We start from the raw sequence: 16,053 nt of genomic DNA on the forward strand, positions 1-16,053 counted from the left end.
AACTTTATGTAGTTTTTGGAGTGTTGTATGCTTTGAGTGTTTTTCCTCATTGTATACTTTACTCACCAGAGACTTTTTCATTTTATGTATAATAACATCAAGACAATCTATTCTACTAAGCAATTAACTAAACATTTTGTATAGGAAAAAAATGTACACAGTACTACCTCATTTAATCAATGGTCACTTATCTGGAAGACTCCTCACAATAAGGAAGAAAGCCGAAAAGGACTTTCACAAAGCCAAAATACTTCACAAAAGCTAGGCACTGAAAAAGGCTTTGCTTTCCAAAGGGAAAGCTGGAGGAACGCTCAGTTCTTAAAGCTCTGGATACATGTATACTAGTCAAAACCAGAAGAAAAGAAAGTGCTTTGGAGAGGAAGCAAATAACAACTAGTTTCTGACAGTGAGTGAAAAAGGTACAAAAGGTAACTGTAACACCTCAAAAAGCAAAGCCAGATGCCTTAAAGAATAGAAACAAAGAGCCTCATCATACCCTACCATCCCCATCATAATTAATATGTTGTTCAGAAGGATGAACCCAAATGACTCATAAAAGGTTAAAGCATGTACAATATTCTTGATTAAAAAAATTTTTTTTTGAAATATTTATTTTTGAAAGACAGAGAGACAGAGCACAAGTGGGGGAGGGGCAGAGAGAGAGGGAGACACAGAATCGGAAGCAGGCTCCAGGCTCTGAGCCATTAGCCCAGAGCCCGACGCAGGGCTCGAACTCATGAACCAGGAGATCATGACCTAAGCCAAAGTCAGACGCTTAACTGACTGAGCCACCCAGGCGCCCCTGCAATATTCTCAATTTTAAATGACTGGATAATGTTCATGTAAGATGCTCATTACATAAAATTACTAAACAAACATTTCCTTAATAAAGGTACTCAATGACTGTGGTAGCCCCTCTCTAAAATGGCCCCCAATGACCCTGTCTCCTGGTATTCATACACTTATTTAACCCTCCACCCCCACCCCACTGCACACTGTGCCAGGGTTGGTCTGTTATCAAGAGAGCATCAGTACTAATAGGAGTGTTGGTATGTCATTTCCAAGATTAGGTTAGAACACAATGAAGCTTCCAACTTAATGAAAATCTCTTGTTGACTCCGTCAGGGAAAACCATAGTGTGAAGAGGCCTCAAGAAGCCTATGTGATGAGTAACTAAAGCCTCCTGCCAACATGAGAAAGACTGGAAGTGAGTCCTCCAGCTCTAGTCTTCAGAGACTCAAGCACCTGCTGATAGTTTACTACAAACTCATGAGGGATCCTGGGCCAGAACCATCCAGCTAAGCTCTTACTGTATACCTGAGCCTTAGGAACTGTGTGAGATAATAAATGTTTGCTGTCTTAAGCTGCCAAATTTTGTTTCACAGTTAGAAATAACTGATACAATGACTCAGTTATTTTTAGCAAAAAAAAAAAAAAAAAAAATTATTGACTTTTTCAGATATATTTATGTAAATAAAGTGAATACAAACCTTTTATTAGGAGAGAATGTGTAGTAAAGAATTTGGCCTTACCCAAAGAGAAAATCTGGCCTTTATCCTTGGCTTCTGGGGAGTAATTTCTAGGCCCTTGGAATGTTATACCTGATAGGGATATCTTTGTTTGCCGGGGAGCCTAGAGTCATACTGGATAGTCTAACAATGTAATTGAGGGTGGAGGCTGGCCACAGCCCAAAACCAACAATGTGACTTAGGCTAAGGGCTGTGGTGACCTGGAAAGTTGATCTGAAGATTGAGATTAACCGTGTGGGCAATCAATCCATCACATCTATGTAATGGAGCTCCAATAAAAACTGAACACTGCAGCTTAGGCAAGCTCTCCTGGTTGGAAATACTCCCTGCATACTGTCACACACTGATGCCAAGAGACTAACGTATCTTGACAACATGGGGAGAAAACAACAGGAGCTCCACATTTGGTACTTCTCCTGGACTCTACTATATACTCCTCCCTTAGCTAATTTTAATTTATATTCTTTCCCTGTAATAAACCATAACCATGAGTGTAATAGCTTTTAGAGAGTTCTGTAAATCTAAGTAAATTATATGGTTTTAGGCATTCTTTTTTTTTTTTTTTAATTTTTTTTTTTTTTCAACGTTTATTTATTTTTGGGACAGAGAGAGACAGAGCATGAACGGGGGAGGGGCGGAGAGAGAGGGAGACACAGAATCGGAAACAGGCTCCAGGCTCTGAGCTGTTAGCCCAGAACCTGACGCGGGGCTCGAACTCACGGACCGCGAGATCGTGACCTGGCTGAAGTCGGACGCTCAACCGACTGCGCCACCCAGGCGCCCCGGTTTTGGGCATTCTTGAGCTTGCAATTGGTGTCAGAAATGAGCAGCCTTGGTAACTGGTCCTAAAATTCTCTCAAAAAAGAGATTATTTTGTTTTATAATACTATATGAACACTGTGTTAAGGTCTTTACATTACTTCCTCAAAAAAAAAAAAAAAAATCTTTCCATTTCACAATTTCCAAACACAATTAAGTCTCAGAGAGGTTATGTATATATACATACAAGTCAGAGCAAGAATTTTGCTCCAAAGCCAGTATTCTTCCCATTTTCTAATAAACCTTCCCTCACCTTTCAGCAATTCCCTTTTATATCACTCTTGACTAAGAAAACATCATCACTAACCCCAAATAAGCAGGGGTTATGACAGGACTACTGTATTTAGCTTTATAGTTTCATAGCGTTAGTGAGTATATTTCAATGATTCTGTTCTATCAAGGCATTTGAATCACAGGAATTATAGGTAAGTAATGTATTCTTGTCCAGAGAATTTCAACTCTGTGGATCAGTACTGTGGCTATAATCTAAAACAAAAATAAACCATAACTCAGATTAAAGAATGACAACTATATCATGCCCAAATCAAGTCTAAGAGACTGTATCAAAGGACACAGATTTTTTCTCCACAGCAAAACTGAACTTTGAGCACCTACATTTTTTTTCTACATACTAACTTACATAAAACTTAATCTCTCTGACAGAAAGGAAATATGGGGCGCCTGGGTGGCTCAGTTGATTAAGTGTCTGACTTAGCTCAGGTCATGATCTCACGGTTTGTGAGTTCAAGCCCTGCACCGAGCTCTCTGCTGTCAGCACAGACCCTGCTTCGCATCCTCTGTCCCCCTACCCTCTCTCTCTGCCCCTTCCTTCTCATGCTCTCTATCAAAAATAAATAAACATTAAAAAAAAAAAGAAAGGAAATAGGAAGTCATCAATTTTGGGTTATGTTTTATATCTCTTATCCCACCATCCAAACTAAGACAACCACTTAAGCTTCAGGACAGGTCATGTCTCCACCACAAATATAAAATAGATACCCCATTCTCCACTTCCAGCAGACAAGGTAACTTGGTGCAGCTCTCACTTTAAGGTTATATTTCAGACTTTTTATCTAGTCACCATTTCAGATGTTTCGAAGATGAGCATCAGCTGGCCTGACATCAGCAGGGAAAGTACTGTTAAACTGATTCCTGCAATGCCCCAAAATATGTCTTCTCTTTAAACTATATTTGCTTTTAAAATAGATGGTGGCAATTGTGAGAAGATAACACACTCTTATCTAGGTTGAAAGAAAAACCTTAAATAGAAACACATGAAACTCTAAAGCCTCTAGTAGGAGAGATACCAAATTTTCCTTACAAGCTTACATTAATCAATTGGCAAATTTTGTGATTAAATGCACAGCAAAAGTTTAATCCACAAAAAAGCTTTTAAAATAAAATTAAAAAATGAAGCATATGTGAAACCTATTTAAAATGTTAAAATTTTGAGATGCCTGGGTGGCTCAGTCGGTTGGGTGTCCAACTTCAGCTTGGGTCATGATCTCGCGGCTTGTTCAAACCCCACGTTGGGCTCTCTGCTGTCAGTGCAGAGCCTGCTTTGGATCCTCTGTCTCCCCTTCTCTCTGCCCCTCCTCCACTAGCACTTTTTCTCTCTCTCAAAAATAAACAAACATTAAAAAAAAATTCTTTTTTTAATTAAAAAAATAAAATGTAAAGATCTCATCTTGTGAGTGGAACAAAGCAGGCTTATTAATGCATGGCCATTTTCTATATGGTAGTTGGCTGTGATACTGTATCATAAAAAGAAAAAAGAATTCAGAAAATTTTCAAAATTCTGATCAAAATATATCCCAGATCCAAATTAACATTCTGCATAATCTCTCTGAAAGGATGAGTCAATATACCTTTACATTCATAGATCAGAATGATTACAGGACTTCTGGACCAAATTGAGACACTTGAGAGTAAAAGGAAAATTAACCAGATAGGAGGAGGGGATAATAGGCATAACAGAAACTGTCCATGGCAAACTGGTACACACGGTTTCCATACTGAAGTTCTATTCATGAGAGAAGGCGGTCTTTAGGAGAACCCCAATATCAAATTTATCTAAGTGACAAAAGATAGGCTGACATTTAACTATGGTGTACCTCAGTTTTGTTACTTGTAAAATGGATATGTTACTCTCTCACCTACTTCATGTTACTTCACAGATATAAAGGCTGCTTAGTCACTGTGAAGTATTAAACACTTAGCAAATGTGGGGCGCCTGGGTGGTTCAGGAGGTTAAGCATTTAACTCTTTCGGCTCCGGTCACGATCTCAGGGTCATGAGATTGAGCCCTGCATTGGGCTCCGTGTGGAGCTTGGAGATTGCTTAGGATTCTCTCTCTCTCCCTCTCCCTCTGTCCCTCCCCCATTCATTGCTTGCTCTAAGTAAATAAATAAAATTTTTAAAAAACCCACAAAACGCTTAGCAAATGCAATATGCTGAAGGCATCACCCCTAATGAAAACTAGTATCAACTAGAGAGCTTGAGGTGTTTTTTTTTCTCAAAGATATTAAGAAGTCCAGAAATATCTGAAGTTCTTTGAGCACTCATGAATACAATCCAAGTCTGTTTTACACATATACATATACATTATACATCTCTATTATTTTTATCATATGAAAGGTTCTTTTTCAAATGATGGCATTTTCCTCTTAAAACCTTCTATATAATTTAAATTAAGATTCTTAAAATATATGTATTTTAGCAAAAGAAAATCATACAGGAACTGCTGACATATTAAAAGACGTAGATTAAGCTATTTTAAACACAGACAATTCAATTACTATCTTGATTCAGGGCTAATAAAAGCATTAATTCCTATGGAATTCTCTGTATGAAACAGAAGAGTGATTTCAGCAATGCAACCGTACAGTACAACAGTAATAGTAATGATATATATTAACATGGCTAGATTACGTACCACATGTGAGTGTATGTGGAGGTCAACATCAACCACCACTGAAATACACCATTCACTCGCATAAGTGTTAGCGGCAGTTCCAGCAAGCATTTATAACCTGACAGCATGCTCCCTGAAGCAAGAGGCAATAAATCTGTTTCACGTACATCCTATCATTGGCACCTATTATTATGATAACCACCTTAATGGTAACTCAAAGGTGCTTTTAACTAATTACCGTTTTTATTTACACCGATTAAAATAAAAAATATGTACTGGGGAATTAAAATGGGAAGAGAAATAAAATGCTGATGTAAAGACATTATTTTATAGGTAAATTTTTGAGTTACTTTAATGTTCTAGTATTCTAATGGTTAAAAGATGTGAAACATTAACATATTAACTCCACAAAAATACTCAGTGAAAGGCCTACTGCAATAATAATGACAATCTGCTAAGATTTATGGAGTATTTACTACATATCAGCATGATAAGAACTGATGTACAAAGAACATATAATCCTTTTCTCTGGGATGCTCATTCCACTGATCCCTCTCAATAAATTGGTATAATGCTTAAATACGTTAATATTGATCTGTGTGTGAGTTTCTCAGAGAACTTTCTGATTTATTATTTTAATTTATCTTGGGATCTCCTGGAAAGCTTTTTATTATTAGGCGGATCATTTAGAAGACCTTTTGAGGTCCTTTCCATTCCTATGACATAACTGTCAATGCTAACTGACCCTCAGATTCCATGCATGATTTCCGAGCTGACTTTTTTCAGTATTCAAAAAGAAGAAAGTCTGTCAAGGAACAGGTTTCATAAGCAATGATCTCCATACCTGATAGAGGATGAGAACCAAGAAACTTTTTACAAATAAGAATTCCCAAATTCCAAACCAGATTACTAAATCAGGATCTCTAGAGTTGAGATCTGAAAACCTGAATTTTTAAAAACTTCCAGGTAGGTCTGATGGATGATAAGCCAGATTTGGGAACTACTCCCCACCCCCCCCCCCCACCCCCCAGAAAAAGGTAAATTTTGAAAATCAGACACATTAGCTTCAAGATTCCATATGTTATAGAACTGATGGGCTAATAGAATACTACACTATTCACTTCTGAACATGGAATAATTATACACAAATAGAGCTTCAAATAAATATGTCTTACCAGCTAGTTCTATTCACAGGGCTTTTTAAATAACACCAAAAAAAAATGTTTCTAACTAGAAATATAAAATCTATTTGAAGTAAACCTCATGGTTGTTTAATAGATTAAGATATCTTTATGAAAAGCTTCCCTAAAGAAGCATTATTCTGAGGAAATAATTTTACCTAATTATTCACAGAAACTACTAACTCATTACTGGAGACATGTGCTTTCCCTTCATCAATTTTACAGATTTTGGAAGTAAAAGGCATTTTCTGAACACTCAATCCCATGATTTTTGGAAGAGGGAACACAGGCTCAGAAAAGTTGAAGTAATTTACTGAAGGTCACACAACTACCTAGTAGCAGAGCCAGGACTGGACTAGATCTCAAGTCTTCTACAAGGTGCTCTTCCTTAAATAGTAAAAACATAAAAATTACCATTTTTCAAGATGTTTAGGGAAAGGTCTACCAACTTCTAGATTCAGAAGCTGAATTTTTCTCTAGGATTGTGATCTACTTTTATTTTTAATTTGTTTTTTTAAATGTTTTATTTATTCTTGAGAGAGAGAAAGAGAGAGAGGGAGGGAAGGAGAGGGATAGCATGAGCAAGGGAGGGGCAGAGCAAGAGAGGGACACAGAATCCGAAGCACGCTCCAGGCTCTGAGCTGTCAGCACAGAGCCTGACATGGGGCTCAAACTCACAAAGTTTGAGAGATCATGAGCTGAGCTGAAGTTAGACACCCAAATGACCCACCCAGGCGCCCCTGTGATCTACTTTTTGTTGTGTTTCTGTGCTCGTTTACTAACGTGTCTACAAAAAATACATATTAATAAGAAAGTTTAAGAAAATAAAATCTTACCATTTCATCTTGTGTTCCATGGCGATCAAACTGGTAAAATGATGCTACATGAGTGATGATCCACCAACTAAAACCTAATGGATCCCTGGGCTGGATTATAGGCACAGAAGGTCGTCTTCGGTCACTTGATTTGTCAAAGAATGTTTTAAGTAGTTTATTCAACCAGTTCCAAAATGACTATAGAAAGAGAGGTAATATGATTCAATTACACTAAGAACATAACCTTTGGTTTGGGCTTTTTTCTCCATTTGTATAATAATATATACACATAAAAGAGAAAAAAACCCATGTATGTGAAATTTAAAGAATAAAAATACACAGGTTAAGAATTATTAGAACATGATTAGCAATCTAGAAAGATCCTATGTGTTCCACAATCACATCTTCTGCCATCCAGGGGAAATGATTATCCTGACCTTCATCATAAATCATTCTCTTGCTTTTTAAGTTTTGCCACATAGGCCTATAAGCCTAAACCATATACAGTTTGGCTTCCCATCACCACTTTTTTATCCATGTTTGTATTCTTAAGTGGCCTAATACTATTCTTTATAACTTGCTTCTTTTCAAAGCATCGTGTTTCCGAGATTCATCCATATTGCGTATAGGCCTAGTTCATCAAAGTATTCCAAAATATGACTATATGATGAACCATTTACCTGATACACTGTTGTTGAGCATTTGATGAGTTTTAGTAAGTTTTTTTTCTAGTAATTTGTTCCATCTTATAAACATTTTCAAGTTATTAGGCATACAGTTAATGACAATATCTCAACTTTTAAAAATATCTGCAAAATCTGGTCATGTTCCTTTTTAAATTTTTAGTATTGACTGTGTAATCATTTCAAGAGAAATTAGCCAATTTTAGTAACTTTTAAAGAACCAATTTTTGACCGTTTTAATCTTTTTCTGTTTTGATCTTTGTTATTTTTAATTTTACAAATTTGTGTTAGTTTTATTTGCTACCTTTTACTTTCTTTGGGTTTATTATGCAGGGATTTTTTTTCCCTAACTTCTTGTATGATGAATTCTTTTTAAGTTTATTTACTTATTTTGAGAGACAGAGCATGTGTGTGAGTGGGGAAAGGGCAAAGAGGAAGAGAGAATCCCAAGCAAGCTCTCAGCTATCAGACCAGAGCCCCAAATGGGGCTCAATCTCAGGAACCGTGAGATCACAACCTGAGCCAAAATCAAGAGTCAAACGTTTAACTGAGCCATTGAGGCGCCCCTATGATGAATTCTTAGCTCATTAATTTTCAGCTTTTTCCCCCCTCTAACATCTGTATTTAAAGTTATAAATTTCAGGGCTCTGCAATGGCAGAGGCTGATGGAACTCTCCCTCTCTCTCTAACCCTCCGTACTTGAGAGAGCTCACTCTCTCAAAAATAAATTAAAAAAAAACAACAACATAAAGTTATACTTTTCCCTCTTTATCTTTAGCTGCAGTCCCAAAGCTTTAACTAGTAGTATGTTAGTTATCATTTACTTCAAAAAATTTTACAGTTTCCATTATATTTTCTTTCACCTATGGGTTAGAAATGTATTTCAATTTTTTTTTTTTTAATTTTTTTTTAACGTTTATTTATTTTTGAGACAGAGAGACAGAGCATGAACAGGGGAGGGGCAGAGAGAGAGGGAGACACAGAATCTGAAACAGGCTCCAGGCTCTGAGCTGTCAGCACAGAGCCCCACGCGGGGCTTGAACTCACGGACCATGAGATCATGACCTGAGCCGAAGTCGGACGCTTAACTGACCGAGCCACCCAGGCGCCCCTGTATTTCAATTATTTCTAAGCATATGTGTATTTCTTCTTGTAATTCAATTTTTATTTTCATTTAATACTATGTTCTTAGCCACATAAAAATTTAAATTTGCTTTATCTTCCTGATAAATTGAACCTTTTATCAGTACAAAATGACGTAATGCTCTTATTGGTTTTAAAGTCTAATTTTCTCTAATGTTAGTTTAACATATTACATCTTTTTCTATTAATTCTGAACTCTTCTATAGTTTGTTTTAGCTTATCTCTTATAAACAGCTTACATTCTGTTCTGACAGTATATTTTTTTAAATGAGCATTTAGTAGTCCACTAATGTAATGACTCCTACATTCAGTTTTAAATTTACCATCTTATTCTGTATTTCTATTTGTATACCTATTTTTTCCACAAACACCTCCTTCTTGAGTTCTTTTGGGTTAAATATTTTTCTTTTTTCCCCCTCCACTAGCTAGTACATTAGTCTACTTTCTCTTCTTTCAGTGATTACCTTACAAATAACAGCATATAGGCAAATGTCTTGATAAGTTAATACATATCTTCGTTCTCCTCTTAAAATAAGTACCTTAAAATACTCATTATGCCCTATCCAATTTCTACACCAGTATTACTGTGTACTTTAACTATTTCTTAATTCAAACAGATTATATTACTGACTTATACAAAACATTTACTATTTTCTTTGCACTTTATTCCTTCATACATCACACCACCTCTGCCCTGCCCCCAATTCCCCCAATTCAGGCACCATGCTTCTAAAATACCTCTTTTAGAATTCCCTTCAATTCTGTTTCACTGACAGTAGCTTTGTTTCACCTCACCCTTGAAAGATTTCACTGGTGAAAAATTTTAAGTTGACAACTACTTTGCTTTAATACAATGAAAATTAACATTCCCACTGACCTCCATTGCTGTTGAGAAGTCAGCTGATAGTCTAATTGACATTCTTTTTTTTTATTTTTTTTTTTCAACGTTTATTTATTTTTTTGGGAGAGAGACAGAGCATGAATGGGGGAGGGGCAGAGAGAGAGGGAGACACAGAATCAGAAACAGGCTCCAGGCTCTGAGCCATCAGCCTAGAGCCTGATGCGGGGCTCGAACTCACGGACCGTGAGATCGTGACCTGGCTGAAGTCGGATGCTTAACCGACTGCGCCACCCAGGCGCCCCATAATTGACATTCTTTTGAAGGTAACATTTTTCTGTCTGAACGCTTGTAGCTCTTCTCTTTGTCTTTGATGTTCTGCAGTTTCACTATGATGTATCTAGGTCTGTTTTTTTTTTTTTTTTTAATCCTAACTGGAATTGATTTTCTTAATGTGACAGCTTTTCTTAACTATGGAAAATTTTCTGTCATTTTCTCTTCAAGTATTTTCTCTGTTCCACTTTCTACTTCTTTGGAGCTACAATTAAAAGCATTATCATATCCCCTCTATTCTCACATGCTGCATGTACCACCAGGTCTCTTCTATTTCCTATAATTCATAATAGTTCTTCAGTTATTATCTTTCCTGACCTTGACATTTTTGAGGAGTACAGGTCCATTATTTAGATTTAACTTAAGTTTCTTCATAATTAGATTCACATTATATATTTTGGCAAGATACCAAAGACACATTTTTCTTCTTTAAGTGCATCACATCACACACTGAAGGTACATAATATCCATTTGTCCTATTATTGGTTAACTTTGGTCATGTGGGTAAGGTGGTATCTGCCAGATTTTCTAAACTGTAAAGTTACTGCTCCCTTTGTAACTGATAGTGTAGATACTTATCCAGCTGTAAAAATATTGTTTTTCGTCATACTTCTGGCAGCCATTGAGGATTCTTGCCTGAAACAGTTACTAAGGAAGTTGTCAACTGGTGATTTTCTAATTCTATCACCAACATCTACATTTATTAGGAGGAGTTTCCCTTCTCTCCATTTATTTTTCATTTATACCAGTATGAATCCATAAAGTCTTACTGTATAGATTACAATCCTTTGCTATCATTTTTTTTTATTTTTTTAAATTTTTTTTTTCCAACGTTTATTTATTTTTGGGACAGAGAGAGACAGAGCATGAACGGGGGAGGGGCAGAGAGAGAGGGAGACACAGAATCGGAAACAGGTTCCAGGCTCTGAGCCATCAGCCCAGAGCCTGACGCGGGGCTCGAACTCACGGACCGCGAGATCGTGACCTGGCTGAAGTCGGACGCTTAACCGACTGCGCCACCCAGGCGCCCCGCTATCATTTATTTTGTTTCTCAAATTATCCCAGGTTTAGAGTGTGGGAGATCTTCATGTTGGCTCTTTTGTCCTTCAGAGGTGTCTTCTTTATTTTCTGAGCACCTCCTTAGTTTCTGGTACAAAATGTTCCAGGTTCATTTTTCTTTTCATGCCCCAGCCTGGAAGACCAGTCATTTGCCAAAGGAACTTTGTTTCTTGTCATTGGAGGTTGGTCTTCAAAACCAAGACATTGCAGTTTCCTGTTACTCAAATACCATCGTTTGTAGGCCCACCTATTGGATAAGGTAGGAAATGCATGTATGCACACGTCCATGTGTGTGCGCGCACACACACGCACACACACACACACACTCACTTCTGGTTCTGATGATTAGAAACCATTATTTCATACTAATATCTCAAATTCTATTCCTACACATTATCTTTCACTCTACCTTTCCCTGTTTCCATATTTGTAACTCAATTTTCCAACAGTGGCAAAGTTGGTTCTTAATCACCCATGATATATTAATTTGCTCAGTCCTAGAACCCAAATAAAGATTTAAAATTGCTAACTCATATATAGCACTGTAAGACAAATCTACAAACGAGTCCAGTATTTGCAGTTCATTACAATTCTTCTGTCTTTAGCCTTAGAGCACATTGTCAAAATAGTGCATTCCAAATTGTCTAGGTCAGTCCTCCCCCCACATCACTTCTCCCATGTGTTACTCACTTACAATACAGTTCGGTTTAGGTGTTTCTCTTTATGTTCCAATGAATCCCTCTTCCACGCACCTTGATTTATTTCTGGAGCATGTTCAAGTTTAGCACAGTTCTAAAATCATAACACATTCAAACCCTTCCACTGCACTGTCCCTCACCAATCTCCCATTCCTACCCACCGATTTCATAGTTCTGATTTGTCTTTCCAGTATTTATCTGTGCACAACTAATCATATGCATTTACTATTTTCCCCATCTTCATACACAGAAGGTAGCATCCTATAAATATTCTTCTGCACTTTGCTTATGTAACAATAAATCCTGGAAATCAAATGCTTCAGATATTTTATTCAGTCTATTGAACACAGTACTCCAATATGCTGATATACCATGGTTGGTTCAACTAGTCTGTGTATGGGCCGTTAGGTAGTTTCTCATATTATGCTTTTATAAACAATGCACTAAAGAGCCTGATGCATATGCATTTTTTCTGAATTGCTAGACGTATATACCAAAAATAAACTCCTAGAAGTGGGATTGCCAGGGTGAAAATTATAAAATCCTTGGCCCATACATTTTGAATCTTTGTGGGGTTTTGGGTGTTTTTTTGTCTTTTTGTTTTTGGTATTAATGATGTTTTTATTTCACAGAAAATTTCTTTAACAATCTTTCTGTGACACTTAAACGTGACAACATATATAAATTTATGCATATATGTGGCAGCTAAAATATAATTTGTACTGGTCGGAAACGCTATGATATTGCACATGGTACAGCACTGGTGTCCCCTGCCTCATTCATGGCAATTTGGGGAGTACACATAAAATATATTTAGGTCTATTTCCCCAAAGAGGAATGAATTAATTCAGCTATTTCTTTTCTTTCTTAAATATGCACTTTCTTACATAATCGTGTGGTAGGAAAAACATGAGTTGTAGCACCAAATAAATCTGCATTTGAAGTCCAGTTTATCATATTCTGTTATTTGAACAGTTTACTTAACCTCACACCCACTCTACTTTCTGGCACATAAGAAATATCACTCAAGGATTATTTATTAGCTTTCCTTCTGTGAAACTGAAATCTAATTGACGTTTACTAGATAATGAGTGTTGGGTTTTCAGGAAAACAGTCATACAGATAGATCTACAAAAGCTATGTGTTTAGAATATTTCCTGGAACACAATTATGTCCTTGACCAAATTAGTTTATTTCCATTCTTGGAATTCCCACATAATTTGAGGTGTATGTGAATTTGCAAACCTTCCTGAGCCTCCAAGAGGGTTCCCTAATTGCTTTATACACTGTCCCCTTGGGAAACATCATCCTGTTGGCTTCACAAAGGTCAGCAGGAGCACAGGCAGATATGAAAATAACTTAAAAGCCCTGAACTGCCTCTCCCCTTTAGATAATTTCCTTAGAACATTAGTTCTTTGAACACAGACCTGATTGCAGAAAATGTCTCTTCCTCAGCAAGAAAACTCCAAATCCCATTCAATTTCACCTACCACATTCGGTGGGGGGGATGCCAGGGGGTAGAAGGAATTAAATACTTTACGGAAAAATGTTAGTGTGTATATGCATGCGCACATACGCATGTTTTCTTCTTTTAAAAACATAATGAGGGGGGCGCCTGGGTGGCTCAGTAAGTTAAGTGCCTGACTCTTGGTTTCAGCTCAGGTCATGATCTCACGGTTAGCGACTTTGAACCCCACAACAGGCTCCATGATGACAGCTAGGCACCTACTTGGGATTCTCTCTCTCCTTCTCCCTTGCTTGCACTCTTACACTCCCTCTCTCAAATAAACAAAAAAAGTTAAAAAATGTAACATAATGAGGGTATTGTATAAATTAATGTTGTCACATTGTAAAGTTTAAAAATCTTTGTACAACATGAAGAAAGAAAAAAAGTCTCTGCCTTCAGCAGTCTGGAAAGCTGTTAAGAACAGGCCCTGTATGGAGCTTAGACTGCTGTCAACATTCAGGGAATGATCATGTCTTCTGTGATATCATTAACTCCCAGGTGGATGAGGAAGGGAAGCAGCCCTGTTCTTGAAATTTTCAATTGCTTTTTCTGTTTTTCTTTCTTGGTTTATCCACATCCATCTCGGTCCCCAAAGACACTGCATGTCAGATAGTACAAGGAATAATTTTCAACTAGCTTCTTTGCTGTCTTAGAAGAAACTTTTTGCAGTTTTGTTTCCTTTGGGTTTGGTCACTTTTTCTTGGTCTTGAGCTTTCTATCAAGGGAGTGAGTATGTCATAGTTCCAGTCCATATAATCTCTGTAGAGTGAAAGATGGGACCTACAACACTTTTCTCTAAGCTGAAGGCTTGCTCTGTTGTGGCATATTGTTTATTCATTATGGAGGCTGAAGTCCAAGATCAGGGGTCCTTCTGTAGACAGCAGACCTCTGGCTGTGTCCTCACAAGGAGGAAGGCTCTTTGAGTCTTTTAAGATATTCCATTGTTACCTTCTGTTGTTTTTGAAAAGCCTAGTGCAGGTCAGATTACTTTGCTCTTTTAAGTTATTTGGTCTTTTCGCCTAGAAAATTTGAGGATTTCCTATAGGACCTAAAGTCATGTTTGAAATCAAACAGTTTTAGTATGATATGTCTTGGGATGAATTATTTGGAGTTAATCTTACCAGTTACCTGGTAGTCCCCTTCAATATGTAGAATTAGCTCTTCTTTTTTTCCCCCAATAACTGTTTTCTTGGATAATAGTTTTGAGTGTTAGCTACACCCTATTGTTCTGTTTTCTTCTTTAAAGACTCCATTTACACATATGGCTATTTCCTTTTTGCTTACCTTCCATTTCAGCTATTTTCTAATTCTTTATATTCCTTGCATGTTTTCTGTCTTTCTTTCATATCCCTGATTAAATTTTCATTTGAGTGTATTTTTCTTGGGCACCTTGTAATTTAGTCAACTCTAAATTTATTTTTTCTTTCATTTCTCTCCTGCATTCAATTTATTCTTTTCATTCATTTCTGGCTTTTACTCTACTTCTTTTTAACACCTGAGTATCTTATGCAGGGTGTTTTTTTTTTTTTTTTTTATAGCTCCAAATGTTTGTCTATTTAATCCAGTTTGGATTAAAATTAAAATTTCCTTCTGCTTCAGGGGTGCCTGGGTGGCTCAGTTGGTTAAGCGTCTGGCTCAGGTTATGATCTCACAGTTCGTGGGTTCCAGCTCTACTTCAGGGTTAGCTCTGTGCTAACACCTCAGAGCCTGGAGCCTGCTTTGGATGCTATGTCTCCCTCTCTCCCTCTCTCTCTCTCTGCCCCTCCCCTGCTCACGTGCTCTCTCTCTCTCTCTCTCTTCCCCAAAAACAAACATTAAAAAATTTCCTTCTGATTCACAGTTGTTTCTTGTGCAAAGGGTGTATCAGCTAAAGTGTTTCAATGCTGTTTTCTAGTAGTAACTTTATAAAGACTTGTATCAAAGTTTCCTTTTCCTTTCTTTCATTTAGTAAATCTGGACTACTTTAAAAGATTTCTAGTCCAGTGGAGGCCTCTTTTGTCAACGTACCAAAGTCCCATTTCTTTCCTGAATTTCCTTTTTCTTTTTTGGTGGTGACATTGGTAGGAGACTGGGTATGAGAACTTTGATTTGTTTTTTCTTTTCTTTTACAAGATCATTTTGTTTTTACTTCCTATACCTTTCACCACCCAATCACCAAGACTATCATTCCTTTTTTGCCTTTTTATTCTCCAGAATCCTACCTTCAAAGACTACCTACTCATGTCATGTACACACTTTCATGTTCTATCCTATAGTCAGTTCTCTGACCTACAAGGAAGGTCAGAAAGGTCAGAATGACCAACTTTCTCAGTATATTCACAACCTGGCAATGGTTTTATCTGATGACTGATGTCACCTATCTGATGACTACTGCTAGCTCCCTTCTTCTCTCCTCCAAGTTTTTTTTTAGACTGCCCTTGCTTCCTATAAAGTTTTATGGTAGAGCTTTGGTGGTTTTTACCTTTAACTTAAAACCCTTTTATCACTCCTATCCTGTAGTTAAGCTATCAACATGTTTGTGTGGTTTTATTTGT

At 37.1% G+C, this 16,053-nt stretch overlaps 1 protein-coding gene across 1 annotated transcript in view; it reads right to left on the reverse strand.

Annotated features, from left to right (window-relative positions):
* The window catches only part of MMS22L (MMS22 like, DNA repair protein), a 126,000-nt gene that overhangs the window by 95,292 nt on the left and 14,655 nt on the right, over positions 1-16,053 (reverse strand). The window contains exon 10 of the mRNA XM_025925730.2: positions 7,280-7,456. Within this exon, the coding sequence (XP_025781515.1) occupies positions 7,280-7,456 (177 nt within the window). The remainder of the gene's footprint in view (positions 1-7,279; positions 7,457-16,053) is intronic.

Source organism: Puma concolor, chromosome B2 (assembly GCF_028749965.1).
Source record: "Puma concolor isolate L17-30 chromosome B2, mPumCon1.1.hap2, whole genome shotgun sequence".
In the NCBI taxonomy this organism is placed as follows: Eukaryota; Metazoa; Chordata; class Mammalia; order Carnivora; family Felidae; genus Puma; species Puma concolor.